This window comes from Ptychodera flava, chromosome 3 (assembly GCF_041260155.1).
Source record: "Ptychodera flava strain L36383 chromosome 3, AS_Pfla_20210202, whole genome shotgun sequence".
NCBI classification, from domain to species: domain Eukaryota; kingdom Metazoa; phylum Hemichordata; class Enteropneusta; family Ptychoderidae; genus Ptychodera; species Ptychodera flava.
In genome coordinates this window covers 20,485,756-20,509,389 of record NC_091930.1, presented here as the reverse complement: position 1 = coordinate 20,509,389, position 23,634 = coordinate 20,485,756, and the positions used below count along the sequence as shown (strand labels likewise).

At 38.6% G+C, this 23,634-nt stretch overlaps 2 protein-coding genes across 4 annotated transcripts in view; one reads left to right on the top strand and one right to left on the bottom strand.

Annotated features, from left to right (window-relative positions):
* The window catches only part of LOC139129710 (flavin-containing monooxygenase 5-like), a 37,676-nt gene that overhangs the window by 6,964 nt on the left and 7,078 nt on the right, over window positions 1–23,634 (bottom strand). Inside the window, exons 1-4 of one of the 3 annotated variants that reach the window (XM_070695384.1) lie at window positions 9,278–9,870; window positions 5,106–7,181; window positions 3,873–4,009; window positions 45–494 (exon numbers count right to left, since the gene is read on the bottom strand). In XM_070695384.1, the coding sequence (XP_070551485.1) occupies window positions 45–494; window positions 3,873–4,009; window positions 5,106–5,116 (598 nt within the window). In that variant the 5' untranslated portion in view covers window positions 5,117–7,181; window positions 9,278–9,870. Of the gene's footprint in view, window positions 1–44; window positions 495–3,872; window positions 4,203–5,105; window positions 7,182–9,277; window positions 9,871–23,634 lie in introns of those variants that run through there. The other 2 variants (XM_070695385.1, XM_070695382.1) reach the window with 2 other exon arrangements.
* Window positions 11,273–13,933, top strand: LOC139129711 (solute carrier family 35 member G1-like). The gene has a single exon (XM_070695386.1). It carries the CDS (start codon window positions 11,377–11,379, stop codon window positions 12,436–12,438), a length of 1,062 nt encoding a protein of 353 aa, XP_070551487.1. The 5' UTR covers window positions 11,273–11,376; the 3' UTR covers window positions 12,439–13,933.

The window sequence follows — 23,634 nt, the reverse complement described above, 5'->3', positions numbered from 1 at the left end:
GGTTGATTGACTGATTTATCGAATAGAATTAGAAAACAGCTCACCAACGACTATAACCTTCTTTCCCTTGAATGTACTGGCCTCGCGATACTCGTTGGCGTGGATTTTGGTACCAGAGAAGTTTTCCAGTCCAGGATACGAAGGAATAATCGCCTTGTTGTACACGCTTGTGCAGATCATGACGTAATCAAACTCTTCAGTGGAAAGCTTGTCATCCTTGTCCTTGATCTGTAGCTTCCAATACTTGCCATCGTTGTTGCGTTGTACGTCGATTACATTTGTGTTGAATCGAATGTGCTTCTCAAGATTGAAATGTGCTGCATAGTTTTGGATATGACGAAGCACCAATCTGTGACTGACAAATGGCGGATATTCTTTGGGGAATGGGAAGTCTGAAAATGACAGAATCTCTTTGCTGTTGTTTGTTACGACAGATTCATAGAGTGCACTTCCCTGCCCAGGACGTAACGTAGGTTCATAATTCCATACACCTCCTGATAGAAAGAAAAATAAACAGTTTATCAGATGTTGTGTTACACATAAATGAAACTAACACGTTAAGGTTGTATGCGCCTCGAAAGTGAAAGATGTACACTTTTGCTCAAACTTTCCTCAAGGAATAGTTCAGCTCTTCTCTTTCAAAAATACGGATAAAAATCCGAGGTCATCATGCAAATTTTGGTACTTGAGGAATAATCACCCAAGATTTGCCACCATCCCCGTGTTAACTGTAGAAAAAATAAAAAGTTCGATTTTCGAAAAACTAATACGGTGAAAAGTGTTTATTACACCAAGAGCTTTAAAATGAACCCCCAGAAGTGGTAGATCAGAAAAGAATTGAAAATGTTTAAGAGTCCGAATAACCGACTGTCCCCGAGACGCTATGCGGGTCAAAGGTGAACCCCGCCACGGGTTGACCTTTGACCCGCATAGCGACGCACGCTACCCCGCCAACAGATAGCTTCGTTTCCACAGCTAAGGCGCGCCGTGCACTTTTGCTTGATTCAGCCGGAGTCGAAACGCGACTTACAGCTCTTCAAAATGAAGCTAGCATTCGTTCATACACAAATAAATTGACACTTCCTCACAGTAACAGTACGTCAGATATTCTTAGCCAAAGTTTGGGCTGTAACAGACGAGGGTGTTCTAACGATGTAGACCAAGTAGTTCAAAATAGCTATTTGATTACTCCGGGTACGTCTAATTCAAGCGCCACGAGCCACGTACCGCGTGCCAAAATTCACGATTCACAATTTGCAGTTTAAGCTTGAAATAGATGCATTTTCACTCTAATTCACTTTATCGATTCATCTTCACTGTTAAATCAGCATGTAATAGACACCTTGTATGTACATGAAGTGGTGACCTGCCTTATGTGTTCACGAATTCATGTGCTGGCCGGTAAGGAACTGGAAAAATATTATAGGGAGGGAGGGCGAATTTTTCAAAATGATGCTGAGAAAAGTGACTCTCCCCAATTGTTATGCCATCCCTGTACGTGCTATAGGCTCTTGGCTCGTGGCGCTTGAATTAGGATTACCCGAATACTCCTGGTGACTGCGACGAAAGTTGACATCAAATGCAGTGTCAGCGTCCAGCTCTTGCTGAATCGGACAGCACACTCTGCAAAACTGTTGATCACGGTTGCTGTCATCCATCATTCAAAAATAGCGCCTGTAACCTCACTGGATGTTGCGATGGTCGACGACGCATCGGTACAAAATGAGACAAATCTATTTGTAGTATCCCAAAACGGCCAGGACTATTGTTCTTATGTAAATTTACGGAAAAAAATGTTACTTTTTCTTGAGATTTGAACTCTTGAGCCGAAGCAGGTCGCAAGTTAGTGTTCGCGTTGCAAGTGAATAAAATGCGTACGTTATCGTAGGATACTGCCTATAATAATAATAATGTTTATTGCGCAACAACACACTTAAGAAGTGTGGTAAGGCAAAAAATACCTGTACAGTTCAACGATACAAGGATTAACAAACACTGGTTGTAGCTGCTGCTGGGGGAGAAAGTAAAGTACTTGAAATATACTTAACAAGGGGTAATTTATCCGAATGACTAAAGATGTAAATGAACTACATACTATAACTATACTAAATGTGTGCGTCAGTTGTCAACGTAATCCAAACTTATAAAAATGCTCGGTCTCGGGCGCTGAATTTCCGACGTTCGATCTCTCATATGTCCGTTTTCAGTACTTTGGGCTTAAAGTGATGAAAAATACCCAAGCAAGACAACAAAGACACACAAGTTCATAATAGCAATAATCCCCGTCGCAGTCGGGTATACACTCGATTTTGGTACAATTCGCTCCATATAGCAGGAGAGCCGATATATGATCAAGATGAATATGAAACCTGGATATGCATCAGTAATTGTTCCTTCTTTCAGTTGAAAAAGGCAACCTGTCAAATTTTCTGTCATTTCATGCGAGTTGATGTATGCTTCTTCCTTAAAAATCTAAACAGCAATATCACCATTTGTCGTATTTAAGATTTTACTGTCATTAACTTCAGTTTGTGACAAGTAATTTCAAATACTAGTACATTTTTTAAAACATACCAAACAATATATTTTTGAGTGTCTATATTTCATTCAGTAATGAGTTTCTTTCGTACGGTGCGATAGATAATTATTTTGCCTTTGAAAACGTTCTTATTGAATGAACCTGTGCCAATAAGCCGTTTTACGCAGCGTTGCCATTAAATGCCCAACACCTATTGTACTGTCATAAGCACTTTGTTTAGTCTCGACACTGTCTGGACTTCCAGACCTCGGCCGCTTCGCTGTTGTGCAAAAAGCTTGGGGAGTATGACTAAGCATCGAGTCGCGAGCTCGGTCGCGAGCTCCACCTGTTTATCCCTACCGCCAGCGGGGCACTTTACTTTGATGCTTCAAATTGCGACAGCGAAGCGAACGAGACCTGGAAAGCGAGACTACACTTTGTTCAGTGTTGATGAGAACACCGCGTGTCTGTATTTGTGCGTATATGACCTAATTCCAACACCTTGAATGATTGCGATCATTAGCTTTGTTTTTACGTAATGTTCGAAGTTACTTTCCCAATATCAACTTTATTGCAAGGGACAAGATTTTAAAAGGGGGGCAGAAACCTATCGCTTCATACTATTTGCCTTTAAAGTACAGGGGAGTCATTCAAATCATTATGGGCGATGGGGTGTATGTAGTAGCTTGGCCCTGGGAAAACCGTTCCATTTGTATCAAAACTTTTTTTTAAAACTGACATCTATTAAACGATTTCTAAATTAAGAAGAGGTTAGGCATAAAATTCCACGAAAATCCACGTGATTTCAAAACTTGTCCATTGGCGTTCCGCTATCTCAGTGTAATCTAACATGGCAGTTAGTAAGCAAGTCGAAACGAGGTCAGCGCAACGAGACTTGTGATATTCGTTTCACGAAGTGTAATTATTCATTTGCCCTTGTTTGTCATCTATGACCCCAATGTGCTGTTTCTGCCTTTTTTATTTTTGATCCCATGTATACAGGACTGTTTGAGACATGTCCTTGACTACCATGGACAACAGTGTACGTGGTTACAAAGAAAGGGGAGAGACAGGCAGACTGACACAGAGAGACAGACATACTGACAGAGAGATATTCAGAGAGGCAGATAGAGAAGAAGAGAGAGGAAAGGTCAAGTTTTATACAAAACATAACAACTACCTTGCTGTTAACGAAGTTTTCCTATTCTCTCTGCGCCGAAAATATGTTGTCAATGTTATCATGAGTGTGGACTATTAATTCTCTTATAGCATTCAATACAGAGAGCGCGTGTTTGTGTGACCTTTGATAAAACCTTTAAACCTTTCGCCAATACTTCTGTTGATGCTAACTTACCAAGTTTGTCGTGTCTCTCGAAACAAACTGGTTCAAGTCCATCCTCTTCAAGACAGCTTTTGATTGACATCAAACCCGCTACTCCAGCCCCAACGATTGCCACGCGCTTTCTGGCAGCCATCATGATAAGTGTGTGCCTGTACAAGCACATGTATTATGTCACGATTCAAAACTCAAGGGTGCGCACTCAACCCAACATTCGTTGCTCGAACTTTAACCTGCTTTTTTGTCAAAAGGAATGCAATGGCGTCACAATGGATCGCCTTTCCCAATATCCTTATGAATGTTGCAGTACTTAAATCAGACTGCAAATCAGTGAGATAATAAAACTCAATTCCTGCTAGCTGCTTGCTTTCATTCTAACGCCCACTCCAATTAAGAATAAGGGTGCCAGGAATATGTGCTACATTTTGGAAAAAGTGGAAAAAAATATAAAATGTTTTGACATGTCTCTTTTGAAAAAGAAATCAATGAATCAATATATATAACTATCCATGAATATAATTACAAAAGCTAGGAAGCATTTGTTACAGTTTGACAACGTATTATGGTTCAATAATCTAACAACGCCTTCGAGGATAAAATTGTTTATAGACTTTTTGCGCTGTAAACAGTTTTGATTGATCGAATAAGCCATAGTTTTGCCTATTTAAGGTAGATACGCCTCCAAAGTGAAAGACAAACTTTAGCTCAAACTTTCCTAAACGAAACTTTCAACCATTCTCTTACCAAATGACCAATAAAAATCAGGGATCACCATGCAACATTTGGAACTATCTAGCGAAACAAATTACACAACATTTTACAATATTTGAAGTTCGAACTGGCCGCCATCCCTCTGTTAATCTATGGGGTGGAAATAGATTTTGTAGTTTCGAAAAACTAAGACGGTAAAAGTTTTTCTTTCTTCACGACCTTTAGAATAAGACCCAACAAGTGGTGTACCAGAAAAGAATTGTAGAAATTTGAGAGTCCGAATATCGGTCCCCTTGACTGGTTCTACTTTAAGCCTGTAAAGTTTGATAAAATACGTGATTCACTGTCATCATAGTTAAGTGATTATATACCCGGACTAACAATAAAAATATTGACCCTACGCTCTGGCAAAGTGCCCTGACACGGTACAACGACTGGCATATCGGTAATTTGCATTCATTGGAGGACATTAATAGGACACGTGGGCCAAGGTACCCTTGAAAGATGAAGATATGAATAGCTATGGTATATACATACCTAATTTGCATAATTCTTGTGAGGAGATTTGGTCAAGGTTCCTTTGAAAACCGCGTGCTGAAATAGTCAGAACATATGCTATGATCGAAGAATCATTGCTACGAAACAGCAGCTAGCTGGCAATCGTTGGCGATTGAGTATCGAGTTTAACTTCAATCAAAAGTAACCTTGAAGGACTAAGCTTGAGCCTTGAATCAATTTGTTTCGAGAGACATGACAACCTCCCAGAAAAGAGAGGATTGAATGAGGTTATTTAATACTCTCTCTCTCTCTCTCTCTCTCTCTCTCTCTCTCTCTCTCTCTCTCTCTCTCTCTCTCTCTCTCTCTCTCTCTCTCTCTCTCTCTCTCTCTCTCTCTCTCTCTCTCTCTCTCTCTCTCTCGCTTTAGATGTGATGGTGTGGTGTACATATTCTGAACCAGTAACAGATAGGTATATAACGGTATAGACAGAATTGAATTCGCTTTGTGTTCGTGTTGGGGTTTTTAAAACGGAAAGTACCTGAAAGGGGTAAGTTTGTTATTAGCTGTCCCTTTGAGCAATTTAAAGAACGGAGCAAAATCGTATCGTGAGAGCAAGCGAAATGAAAATATGAACAGGTAATTGTGAACATGCGCTAAGCGAGAAACAGAGATCAAGGACTGACACTATCACAATGGTTGAACATAAATATGCACAACATATAAACGGGTCAGGTCACAGCCTTAAAGACCTTTTCTTGTGCATCGTACCTTTGATGATGAAAAAAATTCTTTGAAATCTATGGCCGTATTGTAAGGTTTTATGAAATGAAAAAGCAGCACAGTTCCGGCTATAAAACCTCACTTCAACGTCCTACACTTCAAGCAGGTAGCGGAGCGATTTACAGCAATTTAGTAATGTATTGAGTATGTTGAGTTTCTTAGAGTGTGGTAAAAGGGTTATCAAAATAGACTACCTAGACGGCAACAAACATCTAGTGAAGACCCTGGTGTACTGAAGAACTGGATGTACAACTTAAAGGTATATACTCACAGGGATTGTCTACATGTCCGTCCCCAGGGGTGGGTATTTGTCTCGTTTTATCGCTAATAAAGATATATTCTACCAACCTTTGGTGTTTCGGTCTTAACTTAGCACTGCCCTTGACAATCTTGCGTATACGTTTTATCAACATGCTGCGTCTATTATCTGATGAGTTTTAATGCCTAATTAGCCAAAGTAATCAAGGGTAAATTACTAATCTGTGGACGCTCTCACCAGATTATCACCGGATTAAATTTCACAAAGTCAATAACGAACGCACTAGCAAGGTATAACTGAAGATACTGTAGGGTACAGCAAGAAACTCTATTTGATATATTGTATAGAAATATTGAAAAATCATCAACAGTTGCAGCTTCCGTCTCGTTACTAGGCTCACATGTTTGTTTGTTTTTATAAAAATCATAGATGCTGGAGTTTTGCGAGATAAAAGTCATGAAATGTACAAAATGGATGTCGATTTTGTTTAAGTATTACTAACACTATAACAACTGGATGACATAGAAATGTGATTCATTTTTGTCTTTAAATTTATTGCTAAACCTTCGAAGTCGGAAAATGTAAAAAGTAAAAGGGAACTAAAACAATTTCAGGTCCCCCTGTAGGCAGTGCAAAACTTTCAAATGCCTACCCCTACTACCCCAAAATGTTCAAATCTCCCTCAGGCTGTTATCAGTTTCGGTGCGTCTCAATAAAAGAGTCCATCTCCAAAACCCCAGGAGGTAATAATCATGAGAGACATAATTCGACTTCTTATAAAAAATGGGAATCTGACTCAGGAAATGGTACTTCACTGTATAACCGTACTGCAGTAGTCATATGAAGCCGTTTCTCTCTTTTCACCAGGCGGCATATAGAACTACGGCCCGAAGTTACGTCCTTGACTGGGAAGCGCCCTCTATGATTCTCTTGTGACCAACACCAGCAAGCAATTTCCAAATTCCCTTTCCCAAAGAAGATCCACCATTTATCAGTACAGGTTGTTTACGTAAGTTACACTTTGGCAAACGGCCAACGGCGACCTCAACGACCAAACTCGCATATATGAAGTTGCTCTGTAAGATATGACGAGAAAATAAGATATATTCTTAAATTCTGCTTTTCAGAGGTGGTTTTTGATCGCACGCACTTATAAAATCAAAGGCAAGTTCTTGGAATATTTCGTATTCGTGTGGTTGTTGAAAGTTGTGGTTGTTATCTTGTAAAATACAAGAAACAAACCCGATATCGTCTAAGTTAAATAAAGTTACAGCAAAATGTACATTAACCTTATCAAATACTGTTATCCAAATAGCATCTCTCAATTCAGTAGTGTCAATACAGGAAGTGAGCAAGTGGGTTAAATAATTTTCAACAGCACACTGACATTTCGTACATAGAAGGTCTGCAGGTAATGCAAGAGCTGCTACAATTCTATAAATAGTAAACCTGCGATGCGGGAGGTTACGTAATACAGTATATAAATAAAGAGGTTTGATTGTGACCTGTGCTGTTGTCGTTGAGTGAATTATGTAACTACACGAAATGTGACGAACTGTAAACTTTATTGTGCGAGGAACAAATGATATTTTGCTCAGCTAGCTCTCAAATACTTCGAACACGGGAACAGCAGAAATCATTTACATGGAAAACCTAATCTCTTTCCCTGTACTCAGAGCTTAGGAAAGACGGAAATGTAATGAAGAATTTTTTCGTTTGAAGAAACGACAAATAAGTATTATATACAAAATTGCCAAAACAAGGGACTATGTACAGGAGGGTAGGTTACCATTTGCAGCTCGACGTAAGGAGGGCAAATGGTCTCCTGCCCCGAGGGTGCATATTCCTTTGTTTTGGCTATAGAGTTTTTTACATTTGCTTACATAGTTTTCTCTCTAAATTTTGTGGTTTACATACAAATGACAATCATATGCTCTATTTTCATGTCAGACGAAAACTTTTGAAAAATGTCACGATTTTCATCACCAAACGGCGTATTGATACATGTAAATCACTGTTATGCGGTTTATAGAACCGTGAATGTGACAGTCAGATTCTTTTCTGATATATCGCTTTTACGGGCTTTTAAAACTCTTGGAGTAAGAAAACTTTTCACCGTCTTAGTTTTTCGAAAATCGAAAATTTTATTTTTCCCCATAGAATTAACATAGAGATGGCGGCCATTTTGTATTTCATATATCGGTAAACGTCAGGTAATTTGTTTTTCTGGTACCAAAATTTGGGCACGGTGATCCCTGATTTTTATTTTTTTATTTGGTGAGAGAATGGTTCAAAGTTTGAGCAAAAGTTGAATTCTTTCACTTTCGAGGTGAACACCACGTTAGTGACATGAAAGATGTTAGAAAATGTTAAGGGCATTTTGCCACCTCAAATTGAAAGACTGGATACATTGAAGAAATTTTCTTTCTATTTCAGTGGAAACATATAATAGATAAGTAATTACTTGAATTACTCATCTGAGACTACTCTTCGTCATTTAGTGAGTTTGCAACTCTTAATTATTTAACAAAACAGCCGAAGAATTGTTTTATTCATCGTTCACACAGCAGGCAATGATAAATCATCTGTAAATGTTATTTCAAATCATACCATTTTGATTCATGTGACTCTCTTTGATACAAACCATTGTTAGCCATTGCCACTGATTGTAATGGTATTATAATGCGGAATTGCTTTCGGGTTTGATTATGTTTTAGTATATCGCGTATTGTCCTTGCTATTTTAGAATGAGGATAGATAATGCAAAAATAAAATGAAATATTAGATTTCAAAAATAGTATAAATTTTCTGACTTGAATAATTTTTTTTTCATTAACACCGAATGTGAGGGTTTTGTGCCCCAAATGTACAACCCCTTCATCCTCCGAGTAAACTATTGCTACCATGGTAAATTTTACATTCTCAACTTTTTTATAAATATATAGTATGAGGAGGTTTCCATGTCATCTTAGATGGAAAATATCTCTCCGCAAAAACTGTTGGCAACATGCAGCTCCACCTTAAACTCGCATATTTTCATCTGCTGTTTTTCTGTAAGTGGTTACGGAGTTCCTTTCTGTTAAGTTTGTTTGAATTTTTCAAAACCATCTGACTACCCCCCCCCCCCTACATTTTTCGAGCATTTAGGCATACTATAATAAACACCTATTACCTGGTAATGAGGGCGACAGCGCGTTTATTACCCCGAGGGGCCGTGCGTTACAAGAAACACACGCTCTTCACCGAAACCGTAGGTCAAGGGGTATAGCGATGTATTTTTGGTAATGCTTGGTCACGAGGGGTGACGAATGGGTGTTATAGCCCTGGCTATAGGTGTTTTATAACATACCACACGCTCATGTTCTTTTATGTTATGGTTTTTGATGTGTTTTGATACTCTGCACTGCGACATTCCATTGTGACAAGTGTTACTTGGTGATTTCTCCACAGCAGTAACAGTAGTGCCAATTTCTTCACAAAAATATCCTAAAAATACCTAGCGACATCCTTAGTTGCACGTTAATGTTTGTCGTCCATGAGCTGCTTAAGGTTTTTACGTCGTTAGAATGGAAAATCTTGTTGTTGTAGAGAGAGGCTCGTCGCTCATCCGGGCACTCATCACGTTCCGGTAACCCGCCATCGTTTCAAAGCTGCAGGCGACACTTTATCTATGGTCACGTGGCCGGAAACTTTTCCTAATTTGGTCAAAAACGATTTCCCTGGGTAAATAGTCTTTCGAAATACCCTCTGACGTTACTTACGTCGATTCACAGGGACCAGACGTATCTATTCTCTCGTCACGTGACTTATTCTGGCGAATCTCATGAATGGATGAGCATGGCGGGACTTTTTTCCATATATAGTGTGCCGTTTGTAAAATTCCGATTTTTCCATCGATTGATTTTTCGATGAATTAAACAATTAGCTGTTTTATAAGGGTGGGAAAGTGGAAGCCTAGTAAAAGCGAGAGAGTAGCTTGACCTTTGCATATAGTTTTCCAGGGAACCCTACCTACATGTTAATTTTGAAGATATATTGTATACAAGGCATACAATTTTTTACTTGTAAACAGTAACGTTATACTCGCACACTTTCGCCGCCCCTTTCTTTTTCACAACATATATCGAAGTTAAATAAGTTACATTGCCACGATCACTTATTACTCGCCAAGGAACCGCTAACGTGTAGCGATGTGTAACGGAGACTAGCAGAATAATTTTGTGAAAATTGGAGCAGGGGGTGTTGCGAACGTAGCGAAGTGTTGGGAGGTGTTTCAACTTGTAAGAATTTCGATTTTTGAAAAACTAAGACGGTAAAACGTTTTCATACACCGAGAGCTTTAAAATGAACCCCAAGAAGTGGTATATTGGAAAAGAACTGCAAAAGTTGTGAGAGTCCGAATATTTGTCCCCGAGGCGCGTTTTACTTTAAAAAGACGAGGCAAAGTCAAATAAGTTCTCAGACTGCGGTGACCACTCAACCATTCCATACATCTCAGACTGATATGGCGAAGGAAACAGCAACGTCAGCCGAGAGGCTTGACTTACCGTATGTTATTGGGCGAGCAAGAACGTCGTCGAGATAGGCGGACTAGTAGTTTATTCAAGCCAAGTGTCATTATTCACTTGAAATATTTAGCATGATTGAACCCGTAAGAAAATCCTGTGATATTCATAAATGCTTGCAGACATGGTTTAACGGAACACAGTCCCTTTTGTGGAGGGACCGTGAACGGAAGCCGTTATGCGTTCTTATGTCACAAAAAATACGTTATTGATTGATTTAAGCAGCCCGTTGATTGTAATAGCCTTTAGAAAATTACATCCTATTAGTAAAAAAACAGATAGTTTTCAATCGGATTCGAACCCACAACATACGGCATCAGTCGCCTAGCTGAGAGGCCTGAGACAGAACCAGCCTATTAGTAAAAAAACATGTTATATATAGAGGTTACAAGAAAACCTTGTAAAATAAGACGTTTTTGCAGTTAAAGCCAGCAACTTTGTCCTAAGTCGTGAGTGATAAAGTCACGCTTGTACACAAAAGTCTTAATTTTACATATAATATGCACCTATTGTTTGAAAACCGAATCACTGTCTTTCATTTCAATGACGGTCATTCCAGCTCATTGTAAAATTCGTCACAATTGTTCAATTGTTCAATTGTCACAATTGTTCACTATTGATAACGAACTTTTCCATTAATAAGGATCTGTAGCTCTATAATTTAAAGTGCACAATCTGTTCTCGCTCTCTGTATGGTACCACAGCCATGGAATCTTCCATCGAATTGACTTGGCTCTTCAAAGATGACAGAGGCAACCAATCGAACGCACAAGAAGGCTCTTCAACCTGTGGAACTAATTGCCTAGCACGGTTTCGGAACCAGTTGGGAGTGACCCTTGCATTGCTCCTAGGACCATTCTCCGCGGTGGCAGCCCTCCTTACAGGACTGGCCCGTGCAGTGCCGCCTGTTCAGCAGTCGTTTTTGTCCGGCGTGGCGGTTCTTATACCCGTCATTGCCATTTGCGCTTATCAAAGACCACAGGTGTTTTATAAGGACTGGAAGAAAATGTTACCTCTCGTAGCCCAGGCAATATTTGCATCTGTCGCAACGGTTGCTTGGTTTCAGGCCGTAAAGCACACCAATCTAGGCAGTTTTACTGCATTATCAAAAGCGTTTGTGATGCTAACATCAACGATTGGAGGTGCTCTACTTCTCGGAGAATCCTGCAGAATTGTTGACATTGTCGCTGTGTTGACAAATATTTCCGGTGTTACTCTCATTACACGTCCGCCATTTTTGTTCGGACGCAATATACAAAACGAGGTCCATGCCAACGAAACTTTGTCAACAACGACACCTGAGGACTCATTGGTCGGATACGCTTGGACTATGACTTATGGCATTTTGATATCTTCCGCTATGTTGACCGTTCGAGCTTTGGGTGAATCTGTGCCAGTAACTGTCAAACTACTCTATTCAGGCGTGATTGCATTTATAGTTTGTCTCATAGTTATGGTTTGCACAGAGGTACCAGTATGGAAAATGCCATCTAGAGATGCCTGGTTAACTGTTGGTATGTGCGTTTTCTCCACGCTGCAAACATATTCGGTAAATGGCAGTGCTCATTTGGAACGTGTGGGTGTGGCATCTCTACTAGGTGTACTGGACGTCGTGTTCTCATTTATATTCCAAGCACTGATAGTTGGAAAGAAGCCAAATCGCTTTGATTTGATTGGAGCCGTTTTAATTATATTCGGTTGTGTTATTGTGTCTGTGCAAACGATTTGGGATAATCTTAAGAGAGACAAAGATAGAGCAAACGAATGACAAATATACTGTGTGCGCGTACAAGATGAAGTCAGCAAATGACATCCATTGGAAACCTTGTGCTATCCTTGTATGGGCTATTTTATCGGACAATTAAAGAAATCTGGAACTGGTCTGTGGGACAAGCGTCATATCAATGTACAGCCCGGGACATGCGACGATGCATTTTGATCAACTGTGAGATAGAAACCCCGAAGTAAATTCACACGTATGTATTCCATCGACAAGGCTTAGATCTGGTTATTCCTCTGCAAATTGCTCTTTATCTTACATGAAAGTTTTAGACTTCTGAGATGCATTCCTTTCTAAATAGTTGTCACCAACATTTCTTGTGATTGTCACAAATATTCTTTGCGTTCTTCTTGTTCAGTGATTAAACCTCTCACTGCGTTACAACATCATACAATAAACGAAATGTGTATTTCATTTTAAATATTCATTCGTTTTAAATAAAATAAAAACCATGAAGAAAATATATTATTCAACGTCCACATTGAGAACGCAAAAGTGTCATACGTTCTAAAGAAGATCATGTGGTAACAAGTCTTCTGAGTCTACTTGACTATATGTTCTATGTGCACCGGGTTCTTTTTTGAAACTTCCACAGAGACGGCCATATTTGGGAGGATCAATAGATTATTATTGATCATTTTTATGTTCCACAGATATCTCCTATTGGAGATTTATAATACGCGAACATGTATCTTGCAATAGGGACATTTAATAAGGGAACCTATTTTTGTATGTAACTGGAATTTTTAAGAAATGTTTGAGGTTACAAGTCACTGCAGCTGGTCTTGAGCACATTATTAAAATACAACAGGCTAATTATAGGTTAAGCTAGATTTTACACGTCGGACAAAACGACGGATGTTTAATTAATGGTCTTCAAATTATTGTATTTTACCTTAACGTTCGAGTGAATCTCATAGACGTGATCAGAACATTCTCATTTTATAAAATACTGACAAGAATCATCTGTATTTGTAGAATTATCGAGAAAAGAACCTTGTTGATCTTTACGACATTATGAACCTTTGTCATTGATTCCATCTCATACATTTCGTTCAATGACCTATACTTCGACAATATACCACCAAAGCCACGACAGCCAGACAAACAAAAGTTCGAGCTAGAACATCGATCACACGGAGACATTGAGGATAAGGTATTTAAGACTTGTTTGTTCAGCTTGTCTGTTCAGACGTAAAGACCACGGGATTAATGCTGACTTAAAGTTTACGTGTGCCAACACTTTAACTAATTGGTTAGAAACCTTATACTGTGATATTTAGCAACAGCACAGTCAAGTGTGAGACCTGCATAAACACTATGAGCAGAACTTTAACATCAATCTGTTCGACAAAACAGAATTAACGTGTGATATTTTATATATGACTGTACATAAGTCTTTTGCAGTAATGTTTTGTCATTTCAGTAGACGAATTGTTGTCAGAAAAAAATTTGTATAATTATTAAAATATAAATAGATTGATTGTCGTTCTTCATTTTCATTATGAATTATAGCGTAATTAAAACAGCATATGTCGGGCATCAGCCCCTTCCCCACTCGTCTAATATTAACTTAGATGTTAGACTATTTTATTGATTTTATCAAATAAAATAGCGTGTCGGGCATCTGCTTCTCCATCCTTCTAATATTCGACTCTAACTTAGTTGTTAGACGATGTTATCGATTTTATCTGATATCATCCGAAAAACAGTATGTCGGGCATCAGCCCCTTTCCCACTGGTCTAATATTAGACACTAACTTAGATGTTAGAAGGTATTATCGATTTTATCGGATATTATCCGATAAAATAGCGTGTCGGGCATCACTCTCTTCCCCATCCCCCTAATATTAGACTCTAACTTAGATGTTAGACGATGTTATCGATTTTATCGGATATCCGATAAAACAGTATGTCGAGCATCAGCCCCTTCCCCACTCGTCTAAGATTAGGCTCTAACTGAGATGTTAGAAGGTATTATCGATTTTATCCAATATTATCTGATAAAACTGCATGTCGGGCATCAGCCACTTCCCCATCTTTCTAATATTAGACTCTAACTTAGATAACTTAGATAATATTATCCGATAATGCCTATAGTGCCAATGTCGCGGTCTCCTCTTGCTCTCATTACAAGTCCGCTATTTTTGTTCGGAAACAATATTCAAAACGAGGTCCATGCCAACAAAACTTTGTCAACAACGACATATGGGGACTCATTGGTCGGATATGCTTGGACCATGACTTATGGCGATTTCATGTCTGCTACTATGTTGACCATTCGAGCCTTGGGTGAATCTGTGCCAGTGACCGTCAAACTACTCTATTCAGGCGTGATTTCATAAATAGTTTGTCTTATAGTTATGTTTTGCACAGAGATACCAGTACGGAAAATGCCATCTAGTGATGCCTGGTTGGTATGTGCGTTTTCTCCGCGCTGGTAACATATTCGGTAAATGGCAGTGCTCATTTGGAGCGTGTGGGTGTGGCATCTCTACTAGGTGTACTGGACGTCGTGTTCTCATTTATATTCCAAGCACTGATAGTTGGAAAGAAGCCAAATCGCTTTGATTTGATAGGAGCTGTTTTAATTATATTCGGTTGTGTTATTGTGTCTGTGCAAACGATTTGGGATAATCTTAAGAAAGACAAAGATAGAGCAAACGAATGACAAATATACTGTGTGCGCGTACAAGATGAAGTCAGACGATCTTGATAGCTTTAACGAAAGCATCAAATGACATTTATTGGACACCTTATGCTATGCTTGCATGGGCTATTTTATCGGACAATAAAACAGATCTGGAACTGGTCTTTGGGACAAGCGTCCCAGTTAACTGAAAACTGGTTTTGTAATTCACGTTTTTGAAATTCTTAAGAATTAGTCATTCCAAACTCACTCACTCTCTCTCTCTCTCTCTCTCTCTCTCTCTCTCTCTCTCTCTCTCTCTCTCTCTCTCTCTCTCTCTCTCTCTCTCTCTCTCTCTCTCTCTCTCTCCTCTCCTCCCTCCCTCCCTCCCTCCCTCCCTCCCTCCCTCCCTCCCTCCTCCCTCCCTCCCTCCCTCCCTCCCTCCCTCCCTCCCTCCCTCCCTCCCTCCCTCCCTCCCTCTCTCCTCTCTCTCTCTCTCTCTCTCTCTCTCTCTCTCTCTCTCTCTCTCTCTCTCTCTCTCTCTCTCTCTCTCTCTCTCTCTCTCTCTCTCTCAGGACTATAGAGTTAAATTCTCTCTCTCTCAGGACTACAGAGTTAAATGTACATGAAATATTAAAAAAAAGTTTGAAGGTATTAATTAATACTAATGCATCCAGAAAGGGAGCCATGAGGCCAAAAGACGGGCATATTAAAGCTGCCAATCTCTGAAAGTGACGTAAGAAATCTACGATTAGCCAATCCGCCTTCTGTTATTATGAATTTTGTATAAAGCCGCATTATAATGTGGACTGTATAGCATTTAAAGGAAGAACTTGTATGCGAATTTGACATTAAAATAATTGAGATGACATGATATAAGATTAAGTAAGCGAAATTATGTCAAACAATGGAAGAGGACACTTCTCATATTAAAGGCATATGATACTTTTCCTGGAGTTAATAAAAACGTGTCATATTAAAAGCATGACTTGCTACCTGTAATTGGTTATAGCTATATCCAGACTGTATATTGTTGATTTTATAGAAAAGGCGCCATATTATTCACTATTATTATATGTAATGGAGGTCGCATAGAATATTTCAATGCGTTTCTTTATGTTATGTAATTTTATACTTATTCTAGATTTGATAGTGATTGCAAGATTAAGATTTTTGTCCCAATTAAAAGCTTTTAAAACTGTAGATGGATTATCAGTAGCAATGCGAGTCGCATCGCTTGAAAGACAGAGAATGTTACGGAGGAAATTTGTTCTTCAGAAAACTTTCATCAAAGTATAGAGTTCAACACAATTAACGCAAAGTGACTTTGTGAATTTTACATAACCTGACTTCATGAATTCGGAGAGTTATGAGTTAATTGGAAACTGTGACAAACAACACTAAGTTGATCGTACCTTAGCACTTAAGTGCCATCTAATCTATATAAACTCTTAATTGTCGGAAAAAAACCCACAAAATTATTGAGCCGATGTCAGCATAAAATGATGTCAGCATAAACGGATGTAGGCACAACAAGTTGGAAGGGTAGACATTTCTCTCTAATAATATCAGGCTTTATCGATGAGGTGTACGAAGGGAGTATACTTGTGCTACTTGCAGTGACGCCAGCGAGTCTGTCCCATTGACTCCTTTGCCCGAGCTGCAGCCTCAACGTGGCTTAGGACGAAGTTCATGTATGGCGCAATCGATAGCTAGCTGGCTCTAATAAACGTTAAATGGCAAACATAATTTTTTTCTTTTCCTGGTTTGTTCAATGTTAGAGACTGGTCAGCTTCTTCAGCCTGGGGGGGGGGGGGGTGGATCCATGGGTGAACCCATGGACCCACCGCTTCTCACCTTTTGCGAGAATACTGCAAGACTTCATGTTTTTTTTCGCAATCTGTCTGTGAGAATCTGATATTCTGGCAATCTTCCTGCAAGAAACATAATTCTCGAAATATATATGTGAGGATCTAGGAACAGAGTTCTGCAATCTGTCGGTGAGAAACAGAATTCTTGCAATATATCAGTTACAAGTGCACGAAAAATTTCGTTTCTCTGCGTCTCAAACACAACGACTATGATATAATAATTTCCAAAAGTCAGGGAAACTGAGATTATTTATCAGAATTCTTGCAAGGCAATAACGATTACATTCTGAAGGATCACTACACAAATAAATTCAACTAGGGAGAAAGAGGATCACTTCTTCCGAGATGGATAGCAAACAAGAAACGTGTAAAAGCTTAACGAACTAAACTTATCATAGTTTCATAAAAGAATTTTTATTCTCTCAGAAGGACAGCAAGAAAGTCAAAGTCTCGCCATTTGCAATCGATTCAGTGATCTTTTTGCAATCGATTCAGTGATCTTTTTGCAATCGATTCAGTGATCTTCATGCATCATCGCAATCCACGACATTTAATTTTCACTGGTGCATGTACGTTGCTCAAGTAATCAACAAGGACAATGTGACTTACAGTTTTAATTGTGGCTGCAACCGAACAACTGACACAATAAAGGTCAAAATTACATCGCACGGACAGTACGGTAGTTGTTTTCAAGTTGCATATCCGGCAACCGAAATATAATTTACTTACTGCCCCCTTTAGGCTTGTACTTTTACCGTCTCGCTCCTACACATCAACAGGATCGTTCAGTCACGAGAATCTGTAAATTAATCAATAATAATACTCAACTACCGAATGTATCACACAGAAGGGTCGCAGTCACGGGTCGAATTCGAAGGACGTTCAGGAAGAGACACAAGTGACGTGTCTGTGGTGGAATTTATATTGGTTTTGAGAACATATAATACGTCTGATATATCCGTTCATCCGACAGTGTACCGTACAGTCGTACATCGAATCAAAAATATAAACTTAGGGGTTCTACGTTTTTCAAGTAAAATTGCTCATTCAATTATAATATTTGTTATTGCATATTGCCAATATTAAGTCTATCAGAGATCATCTAACGCTGAAGCATTCTTGGTGACGCGTAAGTATGCGTGCGCATCATAAGTGACGTCTACGATTAAATGTAGACGCTATTATTTATCACTTTCATCAACGTTGCAAATTACATTTGAATGTAACATTGACTACGTGCACTTCCCATAAAACTGTCACCATTTTCTCCTTTTACATATCAATGCTAAAAATTTAGGAGTCGAAATAACCTATGTTGAAAAACACAGGTCTTCGCTCTCTGCAAATGTAGGCTGAACAGGTTTTCCCATCGTTTAAAAGCATTTTGAAATTCCAAAATGGCTGCCACAGCATATGCGGGATTGATGGATTCAGACCATTGTGGACAGAATCAGTATATGAAAGAGGAATGATTTTCAGCACATACTACAATATGGTGGACACGTTCGCGTGACCGTTCGCGAATTCATATGTAAACTATTACAGGCATGTGGTGTACCTGCATGGTGAAGGGCAAATTCTGACTTGATATCGGACATTAGTTCTACAGAAGAAACCATTCTCAGATTTTCGTATTTTTTCTTGTTGTATTATCTCCAACCTCTTGTTTTGCATCTTATTATGTTGAAATATTCCGTATTTAGCCTATCAACACAATCATCATATGTGTTAGGTGCACTTCTATGCCTGTCAGTTGTATTATATACATCGATAGATAGATAGATAGATAGATAGATAGATAGATAGATAGATAGATACATACATACATACATACATACATACATACATACATACATACATACATACATACATACATACATACATACATACATACATACATACATACATACATACATACATACATACATACATACATACATACATACATACATACATACATACATACATACATACATACATACATACATACATACATACATACATACATACATACATAGACAGACAGACAGACAGACAGACAGACAGACAGACAGACAGACAGACAGACAGATAGATAGATAGATAGATAGATAGATAGATAGATAGATAGATAGATAGATAGATAGATAGATAGATAGATAGATATGTGCGTGCGTGCGTGCGTACGTACGTATGTACGTACGTACATACATACATACAAATACATACATACATACATACATACATACATACATACATACATACATACATACATACATACATACATACATACATACATACATACATACATACATACATACATACATACATACATACATACATACATACATACATACATACATACATACATACATACATACATACATACATACATACATACATACATACATACATACATACATACATACATACATACATACATACATACATACATACATACATACATACATACATACATATCGTGTATTCTGATGTGATAGATATGATGATGATAAAACATTTTCCATTTTCTTAAATCATATATGTTGTTTTCAGAGAGAGCGGGATGGAAATCAGCGTTGGAGTTTAAGATAACGCTAAACGAAATATCTGCAGGCGTGAAGATTGCAATTATGTGCTTAACTGAGCGAATAACTTCATGAGAACGAAAGACAGAGCCCACTTTACGAAGAAATCGTTTTATTTTCCAATTTCTCCAAAAATGGGAAAATAGCAGCATTCAATTGCTTGTTTTTGATAATTTATGTCAAAATTTGAAAAACCTGAACTTGTGGTATTTAACTGTAATTTTTCTTTGCATTTGTCAATATTGCCATATTTCAACAGAAAGTTTAATTTTTCTTTCATGGAAGAAAACGTTCATTGTGGTGAGGTACGTAAGTACACATCTTTAGTGGCATGAAGATGAAAAAAAGTCTGACAATCAATTTACACATTTTTTATACTAACAGATCTCAATTATTTTTCCAAAAATAAATATTTATAGTCATGAAACAAGCGAATACTTTGCAAAGACAATTGACAGGCTGCATATAGCTACAAGATAGCTTGCAGATTTTTAAAGAGAAATCCTCTTATTCTTTTGACGACAATTATTCTGTCTCATTTTGTGGTATATTTTGTTAGAGTTGGACGTTTAATGTAGACATTCCTCTATTTTCTGCATTTTAAAAAAATTTGTCCAGTTAGCTTGCATTCGAAAGTTAAGACTTGAAAGCCCACGGTCTCTTACCTAAATCATCAATTGTAACAATTCATGATTCAAGTTTTGTAATTTGTAATTTTATTACTCAAAAGTCAATGCATCCATAAATGGATTTTCATGCATCGAATAAAATACATGCAAATACAGAATAAAAGTAAATAAATAAATAAAGAAAGAAAGAAATGATAAAAACACCAAGAAAGACTCAACTCGCTGCAGTAAACAGAAGACAAACTTTAAAAAAGCTTATAAGGCTGCCATTCTTGACAGTCTGTTTCAAAGAAAGTCCGGGGCCATTTGCCTTTCGTTTGATTCAGAAGAATTGTTCTCACGGTAAAGGGCTTTGACTGTTAAATGTGGTCTGATGTGGCCACCTTATGTTAATAAAGTTGACTTTATAGTGACATAAACCAACCTTACAAAGTTGTAACTTTAAAAAAACGCTAACACTCGTTTATATTGAAAATGTACACATACGTAGTGATTATATTAGAGAAAATATTTATCGATTGTAACATTTACAGAGAAACTGGTTTTACTGGAAGTGAGCCAGGTGGCTAGCGTTGTCCCTTCCCCTGTTGTTCCCCTCCTCTTACTGAAAGGGGGGGGGGGCAGCGTAGAGAGCGCCCTCGAGCGACGGATCTTCCAGTCTAACACAAAAATAATGCGTTCGATTATAAGGTATTTCAACATTTCGATGTGAGGGCAAAGTGAAAAACCCAGGCCTAGTCGGGCCTAGTCGGGCCCTCTAGGTTGGCGATCTAAAATTTAGCGCGAATTCAAACACGTTGGAAATTCCCGCAGAGACTGAGTTTCGCAAAGCTACATTGTGCCTCAGCTGGCCCTGTCGCGACGCCAGGGATCGCTGCCAAAATCAAGCATTTTGCGTACCCTCGATTGATGATTACTTTTTTGCCACCGAACACAGAATATAGTTTGTGCAGGTTCGATTTTGCTTTTTGCTATTATTTGTTTTATTGAAATTCGTGCGGCGAAATAGCCACTTGTAATTTGCATCGATCGCAGCCTGCCATGCCTCTGCGAGCTCGGGGTTGATTACCGTAAAAACCCTGTCAATTCGACCAGAAAAAATAATTACGATTTGAAATCGTCGAATTAATAGGAAATTAAAACTGCCGAAATAATGTAGTGGTCAAATTAATTAAAACGACGGTAATGAAATTTACGCGAGACATATCTGCTATGTGGAGACTGCTTCAAAGCATGGACTGTTAAATTTTGTGGGGTCGACAAATTCGTCTGTGCTGTAGGTTACAAAAAAACCTCAAACCTAAAAAGCACGTTGGTGTCACATCAAAATCAAAGTGGCCGCGATTACAGACGGGGGAGCGATCTGTTACACTTTGCCTCCGGCCACTCGATGGACGACGCGTAAGTTGACATCGTGTGCCGGCCCTTGGAAACATAAAGCAACTCCGTGACAGGCAGATTAGATAATCTAAGAGCGTTTGAAGTGTTAGAGTCGTATCTCGCCGGTCTGGGGAGTGTACTCACTGCTGAGAGGTACTTCGAGATCTTTGACAGAGTAGAGACTCACAGAGTTGTTGGATATCAATGATGGTAGTTTATTAGTGAAGTGTAAACTTTACACATCTGATGCCCAGCTATCTCCGACTGAAAATAGTGGGTGATCATCCCTTTTTAAAAAGAAATCATAACATCCTAATTAGATCAAATTAGTTAATCCTCCAATCACTAATCAACTAATATTTCCTGATTGGCTACAATAATTAATATATTCTTCCCTTCAAGAAATACATTACTAAACTTTCTCTGATAGGCTATTGATCATATAAAATCTTACATGATCTGCATAGGTGACATCATCGTTATACAACATTTCCCTTATGTAATCGTCCCAGGGTCCTGTCTGGAATTTAGATATTGACTATAAGAATTCACTTTACTGCCTTGACACTAGATGTCACTAATAAAAGTGTCTATCTTATCCTTGATACTTAGGTGTCAATGACGTATATACATTAAATGTCCCTAACAACCGAGTTTGAACCAAGATGTGTGAAAATTCATAACGATCATTAACCCTTACACAGACTTGAAAAGTTCAGCCCTCTCGTTCACTGACCTTTGTACAGATATCAATAAGCCAAAGAAAATTTAGTCTGTAACAATTGCATTAAAATTTTGTAAAAATAATAAAAAGTTGACATCACCGCCGATCATAAGAAACATGGTGTTGAAGATAATATTTTTTAAGAGAAGTCTCTTACGGTCATTTATTGCAAGTATGGTCTGACTTCGCAAAGTTGGGAAACCAACACCTGAAGATTTACTTCAACAAACACTTTTGGATTTGTGTTACTCTTATATTATAATTTCTGGAAAGTAGATGTACATTTTCGATGTCCGTGTAGCGTCTATACTGAAGTCATATCCGAAAGACTATACAGTTCGCGACAGCGTAAACCAACCTCTCTCTCTCTCTCTCTCTCTCTCTCTCTCTCTCTCTCTCTCTCTCTCTCTCTCTCTCTCTCTCTCTCTCTCTCTCTCTCTCTCTCTCTCTCTCTCTCTCTCTCTCTCTCTCTCTCTCTCTCTCTCTCTCCCCTGGCATTTCGATGTTTTATTTTCTCGACATTTAAATATCAGTTTGAAGTTTCAGGTCACTGCTCAATGCAATAGTTGATGTCAATTTCCCGTATCGGGCATGGTCTCTTTCGTCACTTTAATCGTTAGTTTCTTCCCGTTATAATCGATATCAGACTCAAAACAAAACGTGAACAGCGCTGATAATATATTGCATCTTTCGTATCGAAAATCGGTAAAGTTCGCAACTGGTGATGTCTGTGACGCTTTTGCTTCCAAAGTTTAACAGTTTATTGAAATGCACAGGGAACTTCGTGGTATGGCACTTATATGAATTTTACTGTGAAGAAAGTCCATGACTTTTAAACTGGCCGTACAACCAACAATAAACATGGCGGAGCAACGATACTGACTTCAGAGACTTTGCAAATGTTTTTCATTGCGAGCGCTGGTAAGACCGAGTCGTCGAATTTTTTCCCGCTGGCTATTTGGCTTTGAATTTTCAATTGCCCTCATGTGATAATTACAGCTACATGTAAAATCAAGAAAGGCGTTCTCTGTAAATCAATAAGCCTTAGGACATCTGAACCTCAACACGCAGTTTTAAAGTTGCTCTCCGAATCAGGACAGGGACATCGGTGAGGCCGGATTTCACGTAGTAGCTATGGAAACCGATGGTTCATTCATTGTAAGAAAGCATGCGATGTACTGCTCCTGCTCGAGCTCCCTTGGCCCGTGGACTTTCACCGTCTCGCCTCTACACCGTCTATTACCTAACCATGCCAACAATCGATCACGTAATAATGTTCAGTCTTCAAATTTGGATACATTAATCTACCAATCATCAACCGTTCAACACATCAAAAACAATGGTCGCGGCCACGGATTCAAGGACGTTCACACAAGGAGACACT